The following is a 24,063-nucleotide window of genomic DNA, read 5'->3' as shown; positions in this document are numbered from 1 at the left end:
AAACTAAATTTTGTGACTTTTTCTCGACTTTTATGACCGTTTTCTGATTTCGGGACCTTTTCGGGACCTCCATAACCGATAGACACCCTGTTGATCGAAGCGAATGTGACGGTGGTGCTGAGCAGAATGACTTTTCCACAGTCTTGACGACCGGTTCCAAGAGTATGTACTGTGGCAAGCGATGTATATAAAAACTAACGAGGTTATTTTTTCTTCTGGCATAATTAGATAAATTATTCCGAAGTAATCCTGGAACTTATTGAACGCACTGATTATTAAGGTAAGTTTCAGATGAGAAGTTCCATCGAAAGAATGAGTGCTAAAAGTGTATTGTTCTGCACTTGCACAAAATATGTCAAATCGAGAACTCTGTCTTTTTTTCTGTATTACTCGTTTATATATATAATCTGAGGGAGTCTCCGTCCCAATCAACTGCAATTCCAATGACTCTGCTATACTAAAAATCAGGATTGGCAAAAACCATGGTTTTTATTGAAAAAACCCCAAAACCAGTTTTTTTTTTTTTTTTTTTTTTTTGGTTTAAACCCAGTTTTTTTGGTTTAAACCAGCCAACCCTGCTAAAAATTATGAACAAATACCAATTATACTATTTCTTGAATATTTAAAACCATAAGACAAAATCATTAATTCCATTTGTCTTTCAAATAATACACAATTCTTATTGTTTGTATAACTTATTTAGAAATATCTGTTTACAAGTAGAAATAAATTAACAAACGAATTTTCCAATGTTTTTTTCTTTTCTTTTACCTCTCCCTAGAAAACAACTTTATAGACACTAGATTTATAAAGCAAATGGCCATACATTCTATAGTACAATTATGTACTTCATTTTAATCTCTCCAGAAAGCCAAAAACTCGTCATCCTGTTGGATCCAAAACGCTTTGGAGAGTCTCATTCACTCGAAAGGCTACACCAAAACACACCACCGCCATTAAAATAGTAATTGAAGGTAGGTCATTGTCCACACACACACACACACAACCACTTGTGTTCCTTCTACCTTTAACCTTTCACACACATTTTAAAATGTCTTAATTAGGTATTTACATTGCACTCAAACAGTTCAATATGGCAAAAGAAAAATAAATGAATTCATTCTCAATTAAACACTTGCCTTATTAAAACGAAAAGCATTAAGATTAATCACTACACAATATACAATGTCATAAGTCTAACATCGTATATACAAAATATCAATAGCAACTCTATGCTCATCTGTAAAAGGGTGTGACGTTCCCAGAGGGCGGTGGGTGTTGCCACTGCCCAGAATATTGTTGAGTGGGATCGTACTGAGTCCTCGCCGGGGGAGGCACCGCGGGAGGAGGTTGTGTCTGATAGTTTGTTGGTGGATAGTTGACGGCATGGGTGACCGGAGGGTAGTACGTAGGAAGCGATTGGCTATACTGAGAAGGTGGAGGCTGTGACGGGGGAACACCATACGTAGAAATCGCTGGATATGTTTGCGATGGTGAGTACGCAGCCTGCGCCGGGGGAACGTAATGAGGGTTCGGCTGATGATAAGTCGTAGAAACCGGAGGAGGTTCGGCCGTATCTTGGATCGGCACTGTAATTAAGTTCGTCCTTGTTGTCATAACAGGAATGTGGGACGTCGTCGTCATCGTAGGCGCAGGGGCGCCGCCAGCCGCTGCATAGGAAACTAGAAGAGGTGGTCTATTAATGGCATAGGGAATAGGTCCAGGAGCCGCCTGCGAATATCCATCAGGTAACGCGGCTTGTCGTTGTGGTGGAGGTGGTGGATGGTCACCCGAATGGCGCCGATGTTCCCGCGCTGCAGCACTAACATCGGTCAGTGAGTGTGCAGAATGCCCATGAATGCGAGGGTCTCCGGCCACTGGATGCTTGCGAAGAAGACTCTCGTCCACCTTCGGTTTCATGTGAGCCATCGGATGAGCGTAGATGGCGTCCATTGATGCAGCTTGAACTGGGACTTGCAGATGACGATGGTCAATATGAGCCTGAAAAATTAATATATAAAATCATCAGACTTTATTTAATAAGTATGCGAGAAAACTAAATCGATACAAACAGCATGTTAAATACAAAAATTAATAGTTATATGATGCTTCAAAAATAACCAACTGCAGATGAAAATAAATAAATAAATAAATAAATAAATAAATAAATAAATAAAAATTGTTTCTAACTGGTACACATTTTCAAGTATCTCACAGTATCACAGTGAACGAAAACAGCATAGCACCAGAGTACTGAATACGGGCTGAGAACCATGAGAATTTCAAAACTAGATTTACATCGTTAAGTTTTCCGTTATATAATACTTCCAAAGTAAAATATTTTATGGTGCATACTTTTGTCATTGAAATTAAATCGCATTATATTCGTACTACACTCTAGATATTACGGACAAAGAAAACAAGACAATGTTATGCAATTTAATAGAAAAGTAAAGAAAATTTATTCCAATATCTACAATATACACGCCGTTTAAGTTACAGAAAATTACAAGTACACTTTCGTATATCCTTGATAACTGCAATTCAAATGAAAATGAAATAAAATCTTCCAGTTTAACGTCCCACGATTATGCCCTTTAGGCTAAGGGAGACGATAATTAAAGCAAGTGGAATGAGAAAGTGGGAGGAAACGGGAGTACTCCGAGAAAACGCACGGACACGATGTTGTTCACAAGCTACACGATCGGGGTACCACTGAGCCACCGTGCCGTAAATGTAATGCATACATATTTATAAAACAAATAAAAATGTATGCAAAGAACGATCTAAACATAGTTGTAAAACCAAACTAATTCTGAATTTAATCGTCTAGAAGAGTTCCCAATAACTTCTACTATTCATTTCTACATTGACCGGCGGTGATACCATCTCTTGTTTTTATGGTATAGGAAAGATAAAAATAATGAAAATGCTTAAGCCATCAGCGTTATTAAAGTTTGTTCTTTTAAATTATCTGCTGTACACTCATGTCCAAAATGACTGTCGCATATCTACAACTGTCTTCTTGTAAGAATATAATTTGGTAATGATTTTGCAGGGTACTTTTAATACTACTATGTGTGGGTGATTTTGCAGGGTCTAGTTTTAATACTGATACTATGTGTATAGTCGGGAAACGTATATTTGTGGTAAATTTTATGGGAAAAGACTTATAAATACGGAAATTACAATGAGTAAAACAAAATAAGTTCTATTTTCGTTTTATTGTTCTTATTTACTGCTCTCTTGACATGAAATGGCACATATGCGTCTTTACCGATTATACACATACTAACATTATAAGAAACTAGCAGCGTTCACCCCGCTTCGCTGCGGTCACCCCGAAACGCAATAAACTTTGTTACTTAGATAATTTTTACTTTTTCGCCATAGAAGATTGCAGTAAATGTTAACATTATATCGCCTGTCATTTATGTTAACCCGCCGAGTGACAGCGTTCACCCCGCTTCGCTGCGGTCACCCCGGAACGCAATAAACTTTGTTACTTAGATAATTTTTACTTTTTCGCTTTGAAATTGCAGTAAATATTAACATTATAGCGCCTGTCATTTATGTTAACCCGCCGAGTCACGTGGTCATGCGGGTTGCATATACATACGTTTATTTTTACCTATGATGAACTATGGAGACTTGAATGGTCCATTATCTCAAGACACTGGTAATTAAAAATTAAAGTGATATGATAAAAACCATCTAGGGTCCAAATCCTAACAACCCCCCAAAAATGAAAGAAATCGGTTCAGCCGTATTAGCGTGATGAGTTCACAAAGGATTTGTACGTTCTCTTTTATATATATAGATATCGGACGAATTCGTTATCAAATTTTATTTTACAAGAACATATTTATAGACATGCGACAATAATTTTGGACATGAGTACATTGTACCTTGATTACAATTCTTTGTAAATTTGAATTTTCAAGAGGAAAAAAATGTAGACCATTTTAACATCTTTGAATCATTTTACTCTGAAGTACCTAATTTCTTTAGCGAAAAGTACTGCAAACACTGACCAGATATCGAATACTCATAATTGTTTCACAATTTCGATTCGAACGAAACTCTTTGATCTGCCTCGCAACTCATCTTGTAAACTGCCATCTATTCAATTAATTTCAGCTAGTTCAGCTAAAAGAGACTTCATGTGATTCACTTTGCAGAAACATTAAGATCCAAACACAAAAGAATTCTAGTTAATTTATAATTTAAAGGTGACCTCTCCAGAAGTTTAAGCACAAACTTCTGTAGACATTTTACGCAATATCGGCGAAAATCCAAAATGTCCAAATCCATTATTGGTTGACACTTTTAAAAGGCAATATATATATATATATAAATCATAGGACGATTTTTTTTTTCCACATCAATTCGTATCCATGAATTCGAACAACTAAAAGTCTCTAGTTTCACAAACATTTTTTATTTATTATTATTAGATTAAGGAGCGTAAATTTTGAAATTTAGTAAGAAAAAGTTTTCTTTCTGAAGCAATGCTTTAAAAAATGTAATTTTGTAAATGCATATCTGTAAGACATAAAATGTAAGTTAGGTTTCCTTTCAACATATGTGACACGAACTGATACCTTCTTATCCTTCCTAACACCTTGAATATACAATATGATAGGGATAAATGTCAGTAATTCGCTAAGTAACACCACTATTTTCAAGGCAAAACAGAACAAAACTTCACTGAAAAAATTTCTAAGCCTCTATAGCTGTACTCGGCAGGCGTGCTGGAAACGTCCTTAAATAGGGATGCAGAGCTCTTAGAAATTCAACCATTCCTCAGTTCGTTGCCTCGATTGCAGCTTTAAACGCTTATGTAAAGTTTTACAGGTTCATTTGATGACGTCTTGATATTTGACTTGAAGACATGGCGACATATAAATCTAAACTGTGTCCATTCATTGAATTTTCAGTAGTAGTAGTAGTAGTAGTAGTAGTAGTAGTAGTAGTTGTAGTTGTTCTTGTTGTTGTTGTTGTTGTTGTTGTTGTTGTTGTTCAATGGTGAATCCGTCTCTTTGAAAGATGAGCATCATTTTTAATATCAGAATAATTTCAAACTTAAAACAAACAATATTAAAAAAAAAATCATGGGACGCATCATTAACTTCTTATTACAAATGTTTAAAAAAAAAAAACTCAATCACCTCTGAAATCTTAGAATTTTCGTTTTAAATGTTTATAAAATCTCACTCATTAACAAAACTCCCTCACTTTTCCTGGTTTCCTCAAATTCCCTGAATCTTCCATTTTTCAGGTTTGTCGCTATCCTGAGTTCCCAGTAAGTCGCTATCCTGAGTTGACTATGCCGACTCTATTGGGTGAGGTGAGGCTTCGGTCATCCTCTCAAATGGTCAATTAACACGTGTCCTCAGTTCCCAGAAAAAATACGTGCTACGTCACGAGATTGTATTCTGAGATTTGGGAGGGAGGGGGATTCTTAACTCCCAAACGACCATATCCGCGTAAGCAGTCAGTTTGCATTAGTCATGCAGTCCGACGTACCTTAACCGTAATTTAAGGTAGGCGCATCGCCCTATGGGGAAGGATGGTTTTGCCCTACCTTCCAAATTGTGACCTACATGTACTGGGTCCCAGTGCTCAGAACTTCAGTCAGCTCCTGTTGATAGGCATAATCAATTACCAAACTTGTAACGGTTCTTTGCTGCTCTGTGGACTTCTTTCTTGTCCGAGAACTCATTACCAGACCGAGAAAACACAAGCTGGTATAAAGTAGTTAGAAACCGACCTTTGAATGAGGGCTCATGCCCTATGTCGAGGGGAAAACTACGATTGTAGCCACCACCAGATATTTTCATCCATTCCATGGGTCCTGAGATGCACATTCAAATGTTTTGTCTTTATTTTATCTATTTTTTTTTTTTTTTTTCTAGAAAATTATACTTTTTCTGTACATGTTGAAAGATCATGTATAGCTGTGCTACCCTTCTACAATCAATCCCCGTCCTCCGAAAGTATTTGGATTTCCTCTGATATATCTATACACACATTGAAGTTTGCTAGTCAAGTGAGTCGTCCCCTGGTGAATCTGTCGCTTTATTACTTCTCAGACGTTTTCGCTGCTTGTATTCCTATTTCTATCCTCCATGAACAAAAATCAGCCGAGGACTCGAATGCTTCAAAGTGCAAAGATTAATCTGAAAATAACATTTCAGAAGTATATAAAATGATTGGTTAATATTTTACGCGTACCTTCACACCAACTGCCGCACCGCATCAAGTACTCCGTACTTTCAGATGTAAAGTAGTAACTTCAAAAATAAAACCTATCGAACTGACTCACCTGTAGGTCTCTCTGTGATAAATACGTTCGACGACATCCGGCGTTTCCATAGCGTGTACCACCGTGGGTACACATGAATACAGTGCCCAATCCTGTCTGCTCCAGCCGCGTCACCTTATCCTGACATCTCGGACACACTTTGTCATCATGCTTCGCACATGTAAGACAAAATACATGCTTGCACGGAATCTGAAATGAAAGTTCAGTTTTTACTATTTTTGTCTATCCAAAAATCTTTGTTTTTTACACAAAATCTTTAATGCATGTTAGTTTCTCCAAAACCCTCACAATAACTTCATCGTAACATGTACAGAAGATAGAAATTTCGTAGTCAGTACATATAAAGGGAACATACTTCAACTATTTTTTCTTTACTAAATGACATGACTAACCTTACAATGCCTATAAATTTATTATTCGTAGGAAAATATTTGCGAAAGACGATCCTTAATTGTTTCAAGTATGAAACACGATTAATTCACTAAACGCATGCATGTTTTATTTAATGTTAATTAAGGATCCACAAACGTGTGAGCTAAGTGAATTCATTGTTTCCCGTACTTAGAGCGACTGACGATGAGAGCAGCAGCGTCTTTCGAAAATATTTGCCTACGAATAATAAATTTATTGTCACTGTAAAGGTTACTCATATCATTTGGTTAAGAAAAATGTGCCGGATGGTTTATATATTTAAAAAATAATTTACAATGTAGATTATTGCAAAAATATAATTCACAATGTAGATTATTGCATTCTTCAACATAATATTTAACCTTTTTCTTCAACATAATATTTAACCTTTCATACAAGAAAACAAAATAAATATCAATAATCAGAATTAGTTAGACCTCAAAGTTAGTTTCCGTAATGAAGCAGTACCATATTCGCCAGGTGAGGCTGTGGTGAAAGGAAAAAAAAAATCTTTTTTCCAACTTGAGGTTTGTCACCAGTGGCGTATTTAGGGGGTGGGCTACCAGGATCAAGTATCCCCCCCCCTCGAAATAAATTTGTTGATTTTTGGCATTCCACGTACAACAATAATCCTTCTTACAATGTCCGAGAATTTTATTGACTTTCCATTTTCTTATGCTCTTTGTTTAAAAATAATACAGTCGTTGTCAAATTTCATTCCATGTAAGAAATGCGTTCTTCTTTGTTCTTTATTTATTTCGTCCATTCTACTCCTCTGTTTCTTTTCCTTAGTTGTTACTTTCTTACGTTTCTCCTATCATGCTTTCGACCGTTGTTAGTTGTGACTCAAGTCGCCCATCGTCAACAACACCAAAACTAGGAGGAGCTGATTAGCGAAACTGGTGTTCCACACCAACTTGCATGTATATCAACATAACGGGACTTTAGTTATTATCGCAAAGGAATATTTACAATGTTTAGTTATAAAGAAAGGTTAATGTTTCAATTAAAGAAAATCAAGAGGGGGGGATAAGTAGGGAAATTAGGTAGGCTAGAATAAAAAGGTTAAATTCACTGCTAAATTTTTGTGTGTATCATATCGCATAAGATTCACCAGTCTACAATTCTTGCCATTAAAACTGAAATGATTAGATTTCAGCCTCAACTTGTCTCAACATTTTCTTTCAGGTAAAAATGTACACAGATAAAACTGAGTATTTCCATTTTTTCTAAAATGAAATCAGTTAAGTTGAAATGAGATTACAAATATTCAACGTGTTTTTGCAGGAGCACCATTTCAGATTTATGTGGGGGGAGGGGGGAAGATCCTCCACCGACATACGAATTCACGTTTTTTCCTAGTATATTAGTAGACAATCGATTAAAATATATTTAATTCTCAAACGCAGGTGGGCAATTGCCTTCCCTGCTTCCCCAATGACGTCCTTGTATGTTTGGGTTTTAAATTATGAAAAGAAAAATATAAGTGGTTATTCACGTGTTGTTCCCTCCTCGAAACAAAATCCTAAATACGCAACTGTTTGTCAGTATTCTTAATAAAGGTAGGTGGCGTTTCCAGACACTGCTGTAGCTTTAACATGATGATTGGAGCTGTACTTAGCATATAATAGCATCCCACTTTGAGCAGTTGTATGGTTTCAGTGTAATAAGTGGGAAGCATATAATCGCATCCCACTTTGAGCAGTTGTATGGTTTCAGTGTAATAAGTGGGAAGCATATAATAGTATCCCACTTTGAGCAGTTGTATGGTTTCAGTGTAATAAGTGGGAAGCATATAATCGCATCCCACTTTGAGCAGTTGTATGGTTTCAGTGTAATAAGTGGGAAGCACATAATCGCATACCACTTTGAGCAGTTGTATGGTTTCAGTGTAATAAGTGGGAAGCATATAATAGTATCCCACTTTGAGCAGTTGTATGGTTTCAGTGTAATAAGTGGGAAGCATATAATCGCATCCCACTTTGAGCAGTTGTATGGTTTCAGTGTAATAAGTGGGAAGCATATAATCGCATCCCACTTTGAGCAGTTGTATGGTTTCAGTGTAATAAGTGGGAAGCAAATAATCGCATCCCACTTTGAGCAGTTGTATGGTTTCAGTGTAATAAGTGGGAAGCATATAATAGTATCCCACTTTGAGCAGTTGTATGGTTTCAGTGTAATAAGTGGGAAGCATATAATAGTATCCCACTTTGAGCAGTTGTATGGTTTCAGTGTAATAAGTGGGAAGCATATAATAGCATCCCACTTTGAGCAGTTGTATGGTTTCAGTGTAATAAGTAGGAAGCATATAATAGTATCCCACTTTGAGCAGTTGTATGGTTTCAGTGAAATAAGTGGGAAGCATATAATAGCATCCCACTTTGAGCAGTTGTATGGTTTCAGTGTAATAAGTGGGAAGCATATAATAGCATCCCACTTTGAGCAGTTGTATGGTTTCAGTGTAATAAGTAAGAAGCATATAATCGCATCCCACTTTGAGCAGTTGTATGGTTTCAGTGTAATAAGTGGGAAGCATATAATCGCATCCCACTTTGAGCAGTTGTATAGTTTCAGTGTAATAAGTGGGAAGCATATAATCGCATCCCACTTTGAGCAGTTGTATGGTTTCAGTGTAATAAGTGGGAAGCATATAATAGTATCCCACTTTGAGCAGTTGTATGGTTTCAGTGTAATAAGTGGGAAGCATATAATAGTATCCCACTTTGAGCAGTTGTATGGTTTCAGTGTAATAAGTGGGAAGCATATAATAGCATCCCACTTTGAGCAGTTGTATGGTTTCAGTGTAATAAGTGGGAAGCATATAATCGCATCCCACTTTGAGCAGTTGTATGGTTTCAGTGTAATAAGTAGGAAGCATATAATAGTATCCCACTTTGAGCAGTTGTATGGTTTCAGTGTAATAAGTGGGAAGCATATAATAGTATCCCACTTTGAGCAGTTGTATGGTTTCAGTGTAATAAGTGGGAAGCACATAATCGCATCCCACTTTGAGCAGTTGTATGGTTTCAGTGTAATAAGTGGAAAGCATATAATCGCATCCCACTTTGAGCAGTTGTATGGTTTCAGTGTAATAAGTGGGAAGCATATAATAGTATCCCACTTTGAGCAGTTGTATGGTTTCAGTGTAATAAGTGGGAAGCATATAATAGTATCCCACTTTGAGCAGTTGTATGGTTTCAGTGTAATAAGTGGGAAGCATATAATCGCATCCCACTTTGAGCAGTTGTATGGTTTCAGTGTAATAAGTGGGAAGCATATAATAGTATCCCACTTTGAGCAGTTGTATGGTTTCAGTGTAATAAGTGGGAAGCATATAATAGTATCCCACTTTGAGCAGTTGTATGGTTTCAGTGTAATAAGTGGGAAGCATATAATCGCATCCCACTTTGAGCAGTTGTATGGTTTCAGTGTAATAAGTGGGAAGCATATAATCGCATCCCACTTTGAGCAGTTGTATGGTTTCAGTGTAATAAGTGGGAAGCATATAATAGCATCCCACTTTGAGCAGTTGTATGGTTTCAGTGTAATAAGTGGGAAGCATATAATAGTATCCCACTTATTACACTGAAACCATACAACTACTCAAATGAAGCATTTTATTTCAACTGCTTCCAATAGCCTAATACCCCAGTATTGATCATAAGACAAAAGTTAAAGAGAGAATAAAATGATAAAGGAAAGGATAGAATTGCCACAAGTACACATAAAGAACCAAGTAGCCGTCCTTTATCTACGATTATAACCGGTAATATCAGAGATTTGTTAATAGCTTCCTAAATACTGGATCAGTTCACAAGTATGAGTTGAGTTTAACGTCCCGTTCAGCAGCGAGGCTATATGAGACGTGGACATATTGACTAACGTGGAATCCGAACCACTTGAGCTCCCGCCGGGAATGGTTAACAAGTTTGAATTATTTGCAAATAGCTTCCATGTGCGATTTCAAAAAGTGTACACACCAATAGATAAACACTTTTTACAACACAAAGTAACCAAGTTTCTAATACTTACCATTCGACCGTAAATAAGAATTGGCTTGAGACATTTGTCACAACAATGGATCATTGGGTTGAGCACTTTCTCCCCAATTAGGTTGACCCTGTGGTCCCACCGGAGTCGAAGCATTGGTTCTGGTGGACCACGGTTAATAGTAGTGAAGGTTGGCGCTTCCAACTGTGAAATATCAGCTTCCATATCAACTGCAACAAATACTATACATTAGTTCCTCTTCTCACATCATATAATATTTACTACAAATCAAGTTTCATTTATCAGAGTACAGAGTGGGTTATCTATCTTGAAATACCCTTGTAACTTTATATTTAATAAATAAAATTGAATAAAACTTTGACATACAAACATTGGCAAATATAGAAACATCCCACATGAAACAGTTTGCCACCCAACAAACATTTTTCAGTGGCCTATGTCATTACATACTTCAGATCTACATATTAAATATTAAACGATAACTCATAATAATACAGTTATTATTAAGTGTTGCCACCTAAGGACGCCACGGTATCACAAACATCCGTAAATATAAACATTTTGGAGGTCTCTATAACAATATAGAAATAGTGGTCCCTCCTAGCATAGCCGCTAAAGCTCTCATTTTTGGTGTTTTCCCTGGTTTTCCTCATTCACACCAAGCAAATGCTAGGATGGTACCTACCATACAAGTCTCAGACCGTTTCCTTCCCCATTCCTTTCTTCCTTTCCCCTTTCCTGAATGGCGTCCTCACCGAAAAACACCATCCCTCATATGTAATGGGCTTAAGGCCATAGACGCCGGTACTGCTCAGAAATATGTGTAAGTAAATAAATAAATAAAAAAAACAGTATAGAAACACAAGATATTTTACATATCTGTTGTTTTAAAATTTTTAATTATGACCCAATATTTCACTTCCCTTGAAGCTTCAACTGAGAAGTGGATCTCCGAAGAAAATATGAAGATTCTATTTACATATTTGCCACGTTGTCTTCTTCCTTGAATTTGAAAGATACTTTATGTACAGAACCTTGAGCTCTAAAAATTTTTTTTACCATATAAACACTAAATAGAATTGCCAGTTATTAAGTGAGCATAAATTTTCTTACTTTCCAGATTTTTCTAGATCACGATTTACAAATTTGAAGGACTATACCTAATGTAAAAGAAGCAACTAAATTCTTTCTGATCAGCGAGTTCCTCAGCTCGTGTGTGAAGTTTTCCAAAACAAATTAATTTATTTTAATAAAATATCCCCTACCAAACAGGAACATGGGTTCTGAGAAGTAAAATTCTCTGACTTTTCCAGGTTTTCCAGGATTTTTAGGTCGATGGAAACCCAGACTAAATAAAACTTTTATTTATGGCCATATATAAAAATGTGTAACTGTCAATGCAAAAATAGCAATTCTTGACTCAGTCACCACGTAATAATGTATCCAGTTCCTGAAGTGAAAATTCATGTGTACAACGATTACTGAAGAGAAAATTAACTCATTTTTAAGCATATTTGGTGGTAATTCCTAGATTCATGATGTGGTTTCAGCTTCTATCCAAAGAAAGGAAAGGAATTGTTCCAGCATCTTAGTCCAAATGAAATGATCCATACGTAGCGTTTTCTATTAGCAAATATATTTTATGGAACACTTTTACCATTTTAACGGAGTGGAGATACGATGAACACTGATAAAGTTTGACACTGCTTAAAGTTATGAAATTCTCAGAACTAACACCACAAACTATTGCTGTAATGTTCTTAGAAATTGACAAAAGCAATATTAAAAAAAAAAATCACCACAGTATATCAATCTCCAGAATGGGTTAAGATTTTCAATTGCTGAAAATGGCATAATAACCTTTACGTTTATTGTAAACCATCTAGGTGATTCGATGTAACAGTTATTAAAACAAACACTTTTCCGAAATAAATTCCTTTGAGGAAAATAAAATTTTCACGTACCTACTTGATAAAAAAAATACGTCATATCATAGTCGTAGTATTCGACACTAAGGTAAGTCCTTCCCACCTTCTTTATCACTGTTGTAGAAGCCTCTTGTAATAGTATAGCGTTCTTAGTTCGTTAACACTGAGCAATAAATGTGGCGCTGTAAGTTTTTGTTATGATCATATATACTTTAGTGATCTTTATTATGAACTAATTTTAAGGATATATTAATGAAAGAACGAAACGACCGATTTATTTTACACACCACAATCCTCTGTAGGTGTGAATTAAATAACTTACAAAGACTGAAAAAGTGACTTGACTGGACCGGGACTCGTGCCGATGCGTTAATCACTACGGGTTGGGTGGGTGGCGTAGTGGTTAACGCATCGGTACAGTATGTAGGAGATCCCGGGTTCGAATCCCGGTCGAGTGAAGCCACTTTTTTGCTCTTTGTAAGTAATTTTAAGGGTATTCATTTTATGCACTGGACCTAAAGAAGTGCATTTCGTTTCATTTCTGAGTTTTCTTTCATTTTACGTTACAATGCATATTATTTTAAGTTTGAACCTTACCCGAGGGAATTATTCTGATAACGTATTCTCACATAGCTTTCTTATAAGTCATGATAATGCTCCAGCCAATGAGAGTACATGTGCAGACGAAATGAATCAAAATTCATACGTTATGAGAGGTCTCAGACTTCATTTTACACCTGGGTTCTAGACCCATGGGCGAGGTTTCGTCAGGGAAGCGAGAAGAAAGAGAAACCATTCTACAGGATGGCGGTGTAATGCACAGACCTGCGTTGTGTGTCGTGTTCAATTCTTATTTATTATTATTATTTTTTCATCCATTTTTAAACCTTTGTGTAAGTATGTAGAAAGCTAAGAATATGAATAAATTAGACTATGTGTGTATATGATTCAGAATTTTTCCTCTATACATGTTGTGCTTGGTTCGCTGCAGTAGGTTTTATAACTATCCTATCAGGCCTTGTTTCCATTTTGTACTAAAACACAATAACACACTGAGCAAGGCTATGTAATCATACCAAAAAAAAAAAAAAAAAAAAAAAAAATCAACACAATAACTGTGTCTTTATCAGATTTCCACTCCTCCTCTGGTTTCTTTTGCCATATGCAGTAATCATTATAATATATTTCAAAACCTGACTTAGTGGTTTCGAAAAGGCTTACAACAGAGTACCAAGTCAGGAAGTAATGGAACGTCTGAGGAAGAATGGAGTGCCAGAGAAATACGTAAGGATAATCAAAAAAAATGTATATATATATATATATATATAGTACAGGAGCTACGACCCAATTAAGAGGAAGTGGATGGGAAGAGAGGTAGAGGGAGACCAATAAAGTGGATGGGCGTGTTTAGGAATGACTTCATGGAGGTCTAACACGGAAAGAATACCAGGGCAGGGCTTTATGGAGAAGACTAAACGTCGACCCCATGTAAGTAGGGAAAAAAACAGAAAACTAAGAAGCCATTTTAGAAAAACTATAGTTTATGTTGGGTCTTATGAAAATGGGAGCTCCATTGAAAATTTCGGCGATTTCTATACGATAGATACACTAACGCGTAAGATTAGTCCAAGTAAATATATTTCTTTTAAAAAATGCGTTTTCCTATAAATCTGTGTTTCTCTATCCCAATACTTCATTTCTGAGGAAGCTGTTTTTTTTTTTATTATTCTGAGGCTGAACTTCACACCGTTTTCTTCGTTCCTGCCCCTCAGTAGTTCACCGGAAATCCAGCAGTTCTCACTATACGTTTATCCCTCTCCCCCTTCCTCCTCTTTTTTCTTGACTTTCCTTAACCTTCCTGTGTCAGAGGGAAACTACAAGAGCATTGGAATGTCTTGTAATTGTTTACTTAGGTGTAATTGGTAACTGTCGTACGCCTCTGATATATTTGTGGAGAAGGCAAGGCTGCGAATTAATTTCATTGTTTACAAGTGTTGGAAGACTAATATATTGGGTTAATCGAACAAAGTGTTGTTAGTTTTATACTGAGCAATGTTGGATCATACATTCTGTGATTCTTAGAACATTGTGAAGATATTGTTGAAATGCGGATAGACTTTTCTACTGCAACCTCTCACAAAAATAATGAAATTCAACCACATTTCCAAATTTCCCAAGATTTTGAAGTATTGACAATAACATAATACCAAACAGAAACTATATAATGAGCAAATTATAAATTAATCTTAAAATGCAGAAACTTACTTTTGGCAGGCAAGTGATTCTCATCATTTACTTCAGTTGTTTCATCAGTTTGTTGCATTCCAATTGCAGACATATCCTCATCATCACTCTCGATCACTTGCTGCAAGACAAAAGCCACAAAGGTATAAAGCTAACGTTTTACATACTACAATTATCCATAATAACACACCAATGATAGCAGTTTAATAATGCAAGAGGAATTAAGTCCAAAAACCCTGTAACCTTTACTTGTTCTTTGAGACTTATGGTAAAATCGATGATTTGTTGATAATCTAAACCAGTTATCACTTTTTCCAGTCTCCTATTTGTTTATTCTCTATGAAACTGCTAAATTTTCGGTAATCTGAGCTGCCATCTTGTTAGCTAGGAGCTTCTTAAGGGAGCAAACTACTAAAAATGATACAGAAGTTAACCACTTTTCTTTGCCCGTTTTTCGCAAGTGAAAAGAGATAATGAAATGTAACTTACCACAATATAGATAATGTTATTCTACACCCGAAAATACCAATCGGAAGAATTTCCAGTGTTGCCATCTATAGAAATTACAGTGTGAATTAGCCAAATGAATAATACGGATGAACAGAATATGAATTACCCAAAAATCTAGGTTACGGCAGCGACTAAACGAACTCAACGGTAATTGATTACTTACGTTGTCTTGGCTCCTTAACTACTTTTAAAATAATATTTGTATTTATTTTGTAATAAAAAAAAGTTACTAAAATTACACTTTAATTTCTATGGATGGTAATACTGAAACTTCTTCCGATTCGTATTTTCGGGTGTAGAATAACATCTGTTATAGTGGTAAGTTGCATTTCACTAACTCTTATCAGTTACGAAAAACGGGCAAAAGGAAAATGGTTAGCTTTCGTATCATTTTTAGTAGTCTGCCCCCTTAACTATGTAATAAATATCTCATTGTAAGTGATAACTAATGCTCACAGGTCCTCTTCCATTGTTACTACTACTTTTAATTTCGAACATTAAATTGAACAATCAACTAAAACACTGCCACAATTTACATTGTCCATTCGTGTATTTTTTTTTTTTTTTTTTTTTCTACAGGTTGTCCGAGAAGACCCATAGGAGAATAATGACTGTAATTTTAGTTAAGATATTAGTATTCCTGCTTTCAAGTCTGTTTAGTATCACTGTGTTCAAGGTCACGGCATTTAGTTGTGAAGCCCTGACTGATATGATTGGTTGTATTTGCGCGCGCGCGCACGCACGCACGCGCACACACACACACACACAAACACACACACACACACACACACACACACAACACACAACACACACACACACACACACACACACACACGGCAAACAATGACACAGGTCATGACTGCATTTACAGATCTCTTTGACAAGGACCAGGTACATGTCCAAGATAGATCAGGAAAACCAGTCGTAAGAAAACATGTTGTTAGGCCAATTGCGATATCCACTTTGTTTACAAGTTCTCGACTGTAGTATGTACTAAATAAATCAATTAAAATTACACTAACACTGGTCTCTGTAATACTTAAACCTACGGGTATGATGGTTTCTCGAACACCTGTATATCAGAATGTGCCGTTCCAGATCTCAGTATAATCTCCAATACCAAACAGAAAAACGAAACTGAACTTTCAGTTGTAGTAGGGCAGATTAATAACTAAAACATCAAGAATAGCCGCCAAATCTCTCAACATATTTCTACCATCGTAGCTCAAGTTTCAAAATACTCTCAGTCTTTCGGAAGTAAAGCCAACTTAGGCCTCATAGTGGTCTGCTCTCTTGTAAATAGTTGAAAAGTGACCAAAAACACACGAAAAAGTGACCAAAATCTCATCAGGCCCCTTTTTTCCTTTGTCAATTTCTCCATCACCTCTCTGTTTGTCTGTTTTGTTTCATCTTTTCTTCTTTACTTCTTCTTTTTGAGCTTCCTCCTTTTTCAGGTTTTCTAAGTATGCTTTGTAGTTACGGTAAGCAGACTTAGCAGATGTAAGAAGCTTCTGAGTGAGTGGAACCAGTTCTGGCCTATTTCCGAATTTCTTTATCTCAGACATTATATTTAACTTAGCATTGAGAGTTCTCAGAGACATAAAATATTCAAATTCATCACCTACTCTTAAGAAGAACATACAAGAAGCATAACACAAGACGAACATAATGAACCACACAAACACACACACACAACGTTGAGCGGAGCGTTAACTATTACGAGAGAAAACTAAAAGACTATTATGATAGAAGAAAGAATAGACACAGAAGGGTTCTCAACCCCACCTTGAGAGCTTAAGCATCCACCAACCATCCACTGTGCTTTAGAAAGAATAAAAGCTAAGGTGAGGATAAAGCTGACTGTTTTACATGTGGCAGCAAGTACTGAAGCTTTCAAAAGAGTAATGAGTAACAAGTTTCTGCCTTTTACATTTATTTTTATAATATTTTTCTTAGAAAACTGCCAATGCAAAACATAAATAACAGGAAAAAGTAGCTTTACCTCCCAAAAGAGTAACTTTTAGTGACCAACTTGGACAAAAAAAAAAAAAAAAGTGTAACTTTCAGTTTTAAAAAGTGGCCCGCTATGAGCCCTGCCAACTGCACACAACCGTCTGACTTCATTAGAACTGAAACGTTGCTCGGGCAAGAATTTCTTCATCAGGTCGAAAAGAACACGTATTGATACGTAATGATTTTGTGTTTCATTTGAAGATTAGCAAATATTTCAAGCAAACTGACGCTTTTAACGCTAAGATAAACTGAAGTACCTATGTATTCTGACCTAATAAGGACTTTTACGACATACAGGCTACTTTAATTTCTTTAAAAAAGAATGTCGAGAAAAATGTGTGTTTACTTCATATTTGAGAATTATTTTTAAGAATGCAAAGATCCATGCAACACTTCACACACTTAATTCCCTCCTCGATTTGCAATGTTCTTATTTGCACTTGCTTGCAAATCTGTCATGTACTTGTGCTCAGAAAACAAATCAATATTATCACAGTGAATTTCTAGTCTGACTGATTACTTTCCTATTCTTTCGTGGGACTGTGTATTTCATCATAACGATCTTATAATGTGTCATAGTACTTTGTATTTTCATTAGTTGAACTTCCAGAAGTATATGCTTCTTCAAATTCCACAAACGAATTCCCCAAAACATGTAATACTGAAAAAAAGGATACTTAGTCCTTCCTAAGAATTTCAAGAATAGCATTGCCTATAGTGTATTAGCCTACAATTTACTATTACTAGGTTAACAAAATGATTAAACAACCAAACTGGAAAACTTTCTTTTTTTTTTTTTTTTTTTTTTTTTTGCGACGGAATCAAAAAACTTATGAAATATAGGAAAAAGTGCGTTGAAGCGCAGGTAGATTATGTAGAAAAATAATGTATGTTTCAATTTTCTATCATTAGAATAAGTGTACCTTTTCTTGAAAATCCCTTTACTTTTTGACTTCTCTCGTAGTAGAATTCCGAGATACACATTTGTGTACTAGTACTTTTATCGTCAATTTCTGCATTTGTTTGTGAAAACTTTATTTGTTACTAGTGTATGTGCATTCTTTGACCCGTCTGTAATCGAACAAAATACACAGCAGTGAAGGATCTCTACCAGAATATGAATTTACCTTGTGAATGTCTAATTGTCATTTTCGTCAGGCGCGCGCGCGAAATAATCCCTTTAGCGTTTTAGTCATATGAAATCCGGTAAAATATGAAGATCGGAGATGCACTTTTGTGCAATTTTAGTCAGAAAAACAAAACAAAAAAATTACGGGGGATGTTAGGAGCTAAAAGGCAAAGGTACACATATATGCGCCTAGGTAACCAAGAGATTAAATAATTTATTAATCATTTATTACTACAATAGCAAAAACTCTCACAGGCAAAATATATCTAAAACCGTTAGGTTCATATATGATAAAGGGAAGAAAACTTTTGCTTGGAAGTACTCGCCAGACCATTTTGCAGAAACAGTGTTTATACAAATAAACAAAAATCACTTTGCGACACAATACATTTTTTATTTTGTTTATTGGTATGTCTCGCACAAATAATAATAATAATAAAAAAAAGAGTGACACCTGCTTTTTATTCTTGAATTGACATTTTTGATTAATCGGACTCCATTCGAAAAATATAAAGTACTCGCCACTGGCAAGCAGGCGAGTGGATTTTTCAAGCCCTGGAAATAACCAACTTCTACGTAGATGCGAATTCAGTGACATTCAAGGTGTGAAAAAAAAAAAAAAAAAAATCCATGATTGCACAAGGAATCGAAGATGGAGGTCTGTGGCTTACAGTTAATCACTATGTTTTCAGATCAGCCACAATTCCACTTTTGAGTTCAGCCCTCACTCACTCACACAAACCACGTCGCTTCTTAAATATCGCTGAACGGTTAAGTTCAGTTACTCGTTTCCCTGATCAAGAACAGCATATTTTGATGTCATAGAAGAGCTAAAGAAACAAAGAATTAAGCTGTTTAGTTAGTAATTTTTTGGTTAATTATTCCTGGAGGGAACAGAATTTTTATAGTCAAATTTTCCTAATAATAATAATAATAATAATAATAATAATAATAATAATAATAATAATAATAATAATAATAATAATAATAATGATGATAAACCTTTATTTCTAAGAAATGACACAGTAAAATTTCATGACAATAATACTTTCGATAGAAATCTGTCATTTTACGTTACGCTTCTACTATTTATTCAATGGTTGCACAATTTTTTTATTAATTAATTTATATTACACGAGAGATTAAAATAACATCGTATTTCGTTCGTAACAAGACGTATTTTCACATGGTACAAATGCCCGTGTAGTACCTAAGGACACAAATTACGGAGCTATTTTCTTTAAACTCAAAATTTTCCCTTATTTTGAATATCTTTACCGTCAATGTACCAACGGCTGTTATCCTTTCAAAACTACAAAAGGTCATCGCCAGCAATCTTCGCCAATAAAAAGTTGATAACGCTTTGTGTGCAGAGAGAAAGTCCACATAGATATAGGGGATACTGACGTCATTTTTAAATGCCACGTGGCTAGCAGAGAAAAATATGTATGCATATATTACCATTTGAGGAGGACGTCGTCACTTCATGTATCCTTAAGCAAGCGTTGCAGGGGCAAACAAGGTTGATTTACCCATCTAAAACGAATATGCACATTTGCTGTAAAAGAATTTCACAAATAAATGTATGCTACTCTTAATTACACTATGTTATTTATAAATTACACCCCCTTGGAAGGATAAACTCGAAAAGTTAATATCCTACAAATTTGAAGTTACGCACCAAAAGAAATCAACGTTTATAATTCAGGCATTCATTATGTTGAAGACAGACAAACTAAAAAGCACAAATAGCATGCTGGATTGTATAACTTAGCTTTACAGGTAAATAATGAAATGTCATTTTCGAAACCAATCAAGATAATCTTCCTCGCGAATCGAAACTGCATCGAAACTAGAATTAACAAATACTATATATTTTAAGGAAAAAAATCGTTATAAGAAATTAAAAAAGCCAAAATATGAAATTAAATAAAAGTAAATTAATTAAGCAAATAATAAATAAATAAATAAATAAATAAACAAAAATAAAATTTCTTAATTCCCACCTAACTGCGGTTTGTACCGCAACCACCAGGACTCATTCAGCAGAACCTTGCAGGGCTTCGGGGGGAAAGGGGAGGAAGGAAGAGAAAAAGTTATCCTTATTAACCAACTATGATAAACTTTGTCTTTACGTACAGGATACCACAGTGGGTTGTGACGTTTTTCCATACGTCATTGTGTGAGCATCAATGTACTGGAGGGGAAGATATGTGCTTTGAAGTATTCATGGAGTTCCTGCAGTTTCAGTAACCATGAGTCTACGTCCAGTGGACCAATCCTATCATCGAGATTTACTCGAAGCCTCCAGATACTATAAAGGTAAACAAGAAAGTTATGTCGCTTTTTCACTCACTACCTTCGAACATAGATATGTCACCTAAGACGTACCTAAGATAACGAGTAGTCCCCATCAGCACCGACGACCTTCTGCTAACGTTCTGGAAGGCCATGGATTCCATCGCATTAGAACTTGGTGGGCCGTGAAGCGAAGAAAGTATCAAGTGCATTTTGCACTTCTAGCGATTTGACCTGGCGTCCTCCAAGGTTAGTGTCCAAGGAATGAAACAGGTGATAATCGGACAGTACAATGTCCGGGGAGTATGGTGGATACAATAGTGTTTCCCATCCAAGGCGTAGAATGGTGCACCCGGTCATCCTAGCCATGTGGGGCTTAGCGTTGTCGTGTAACAACAGGTGGACCCCTTTGTGTTTCAGAAGTGCTGGCTCCAGAGTTTTGAGTTTTTCTTGAACACGGCTCAACTGCTGACAGTACACAATTGCATTGATGCTCTGATCAGCTGGTAGCAGTTCCCGACGCACGATGCCGCGAGCAGTCCACCAACTACACAAGAGGATCTTCTGGTGCAATGATGGTTTCGGTTGTTTGGGACCGGTTCATGGATTGCTAATCAATAATGACGGCGCCTTGGAACTTCGTACAGGACCCACTTCTCATCAAAGTCAACACCCTGTCTAGAAATGGCTCTTTCCTCAGACGAGACAGCAAAGAAACACAGATGTCTGCTCGCGTTGCCTTCTGACCCGGAGTCAAATCATGTGGGGCCCATCGAACCAAGTTTTAGTGCTTCTCAAGTTGATGGAGGTGCTGCCGAATGGTTTCTCCATTCATACTGAATTGTAATCCCAGTTCTTCACATGTCTGGCCACTATTCGCCTCAATTGCTGCCCGAAAATCTTCATTTTGTACATTTGTTGGTCTTCCGGCACGTGGTGCGTCTTCTAGTGTTTCGTCACTGTCCTTTAAACCTGTTAAACCACCGCTGCACTGTCCGCGTAGTCATGACACCCTTACCAAAGGTCTGGGATATCTTCCGCCCTGCTGCAGCGGTGTTTGACCCCAGTTTGAACTCGTACAGCATACACGCCCTTATGACGCTCTGTGGAGGTCCCATGTTCACTCTGTACTTACGCAAGTTCACGGTGTAACTAACCTGCCACAACCAAGTAGTATGTTGGATATATCCACACCAACAAATGACCTTCGCCTTATCTCCATTCGCATTCAACTCACGGTGTTAAGTCTAATTGAGCATAGACCTCCACAAAAAACAACAGAACTTTCTTGGTTACCTTTATAGTATTTATGTTATTTGAACATATTTGTTAATTGGATTCAATTGCAATTCATCCTATTCCCACTAAATTCTTTTTCCTTCACTGTTGTCAGTGGAGAAAGAGAATTTCGCGTTTGACAGTTGTTTAACAAACCTAGCATTATACAGAACAGAGTAATTTTAACATATAAAATAGATCTTGAAGCGGCCGATAGATTTGAAAAAAAAAAAAAAAAAAATGATTTCTGAAGGTGACAATTTCACTCAAAAGAGAGATTTCTGATTACTATACGGCTATAATGAGAATTTAGAACCACTGAGGTATTTTTTTTTAAATCAGAACTAAAATTATTCATATTAAAACAGCCCAATTTAAAAGAAAAATAAAGGATATTATAAATACTAAATGTCATTCCATATCCGAAACAGTCTGTTGTTTCAGTTAAACATAGCGCAGTGATTTGTAAAGTTCTGTACTCTTTAGTTCACTTAACAGTTCTCATGAAAAATATTTATTTTGGGTTTATCCGCCATGCTTTTCACACAAAATTTAACTGTTCGTGGGACACTTCTACTTCCTTTGTAAATTTTACTCATGAATAATCTCCTGAAAGTTCCCCTACACATGGCGCGGAAAAATAATATTAAACAACAATGGGAGGTGACTTCTTGTTCAAATGAATAAAAGGGAAAAAATCATCAAGAGTCCACAAATGACGACTCCATTCAAGATAACAGCTGCTGAAAATTCAAGACATCAGTTTTTGAAGCGTCCTAGCTTGAAAATGTGATCAATCTCATGAGGCTGGAGAAATTAATGCAAACTCCATTTAAATATCTCCTTGCAAATCATGCTGCATCTCCACAACAACCGTGAAAATCCTTCCGATCCCTCATCTCGTCCTCTACGATACGATACAATTTGCAAAGGCAGTATATTTTAATAGAGCTTCTGCTAGTTCCTATAACTTCTGGAATCGCTCAAGTCCCACTAGTTTGAAACTTTCATCCTGTCACAGCTCTAAAAAGAAAACAATGCATTTTCCTTCATTCGATATAAGAAATCACCTCTTGAGTTTCGTGTTTATTTCTCATCCTGCATGTAAAATAAATAAATAAACTTACCTTAACGGCTTTCTTTCCTCTTCCTCTACCCCGGCCCCTACCCCGTCCACGAGCTCTGCCACGTCCTCGTCCTCTCATTGTTCAATGGCATCCAGTGCTGCCATCTACACCTGAAACAAACATACTCAGCTTTAACACTTTTAAAGATATTTCATCACAACTAATACATTTTTTACATCAATCTTACTACGTAGGCTAATCAATGAAGACTGGTCATCAAACGTTTATGAGGTGAATACAATAGAAGCTGCACAGAAAACGAAACACATCAGTGTAGTGCGAGCAAGTTTGAAGGCCATGACGTCAGGAATATGACCTTGGCAGGAGTTCACACACACGTAGTTTCAGTTTCGCATAAGGCAACATGGAACTGGCATGCGAAGAACAGTCGAGAAATTCTATTGACTATCTTAGAAAGATCAACGTTCCGTGTGTACTTCATCCTCCATATAATCCTGATTTAGCTCCTTGTGACCTTTCTTTTTTCCCAACTTCGAAGAAACAGCTCCGGGAACGCATTTCGCATCTTCAGGGGCAGCGGTGAAAGCTGCGGAGGCCATTATGAAGGATCTGTCCAAAAATGGCTTCCAGCAAGTCTTTGATAACTGTTTTCAAGAGTCTCCATTACATGCAATGCACTTGTCTCAATCTTGAAAAAGACTATTACCATTTGGAAGATTAGTGCAGGTAATTACGTTTTATTCATTTATGATCATTCTTCATTGAGCAGCCCTCATGCAATTATGTGAATAAATTTACAAAGGAACGAAGTTTCCTCTAAAGTCT

The 24,063-nt window shown here is 36.3% G+C and overlaps 1 protein-coding gene across 4 annotated transcripts in view; it reads right to left on the bottom strand.

Annotated features, from left to right (window-relative positions):
- Window positions 1–676: 676 nt before the first annotated feature.
- The window catches only part of Hakai (E3 ubiquitin-protein ligase Hakai), a 35,172-nt gene continuing 11,785 nt past the window's right edge, over window positions 677–24,063 (bottom strand). For 3 of the 4 annotated variants that reach the window (XM_081742036.1, XM_081742037.1, XM_081742038.1), the window contains exons 2-6: window positions 23,278–23,387; window positions 14,944–15,043; window positions 10,772–10,959; window positions 6,329–6,517; window positions 677–2,001 (exon numbers count right to left, since the gene is read on the bottom strand). In XM_081742036.1, coding sequence (XP_081598162.1) covers window positions 1,237–2,001; window positions 6,329–6,517; window positions 10,772–10,959; window positions 14,944–15,043; window positions 23,278–23,355 — 1,320 coding nt within the window. In that variant the 5' untranslated portion in view covers window positions 23,356–23,387 and the 3' untranslated portion in view covers window positions 677–1,236. Of the gene's footprint in view, window positions 2,002–6,328; window positions 6,518–10,771; window positions 10,960–14,943; window positions 15,044–20,035; window positions 20,133–23,277; window positions 23,394–24,063 lie in introns of those variants that run through there. The other variant, XM_081742040.1, reaches the window with a different exon arrangement.

Source organism: Thermobia domestica, chromosome 16 (assembly GCF_964235325.1).
Source record: "Thermobia domestica chromosome 16, izTheDome1.hap1.1, whole genome shotgun sequence".
NCBI classification, from domain to species: Eukaryota; Metazoa; Arthropoda; class Insecta; order Zygentoma; family Lepismatidae; genus Thermobia; species Thermobia domestica.
This window is presented reverse-complemented; position numbering and strand designations above follow the sequence as displayed.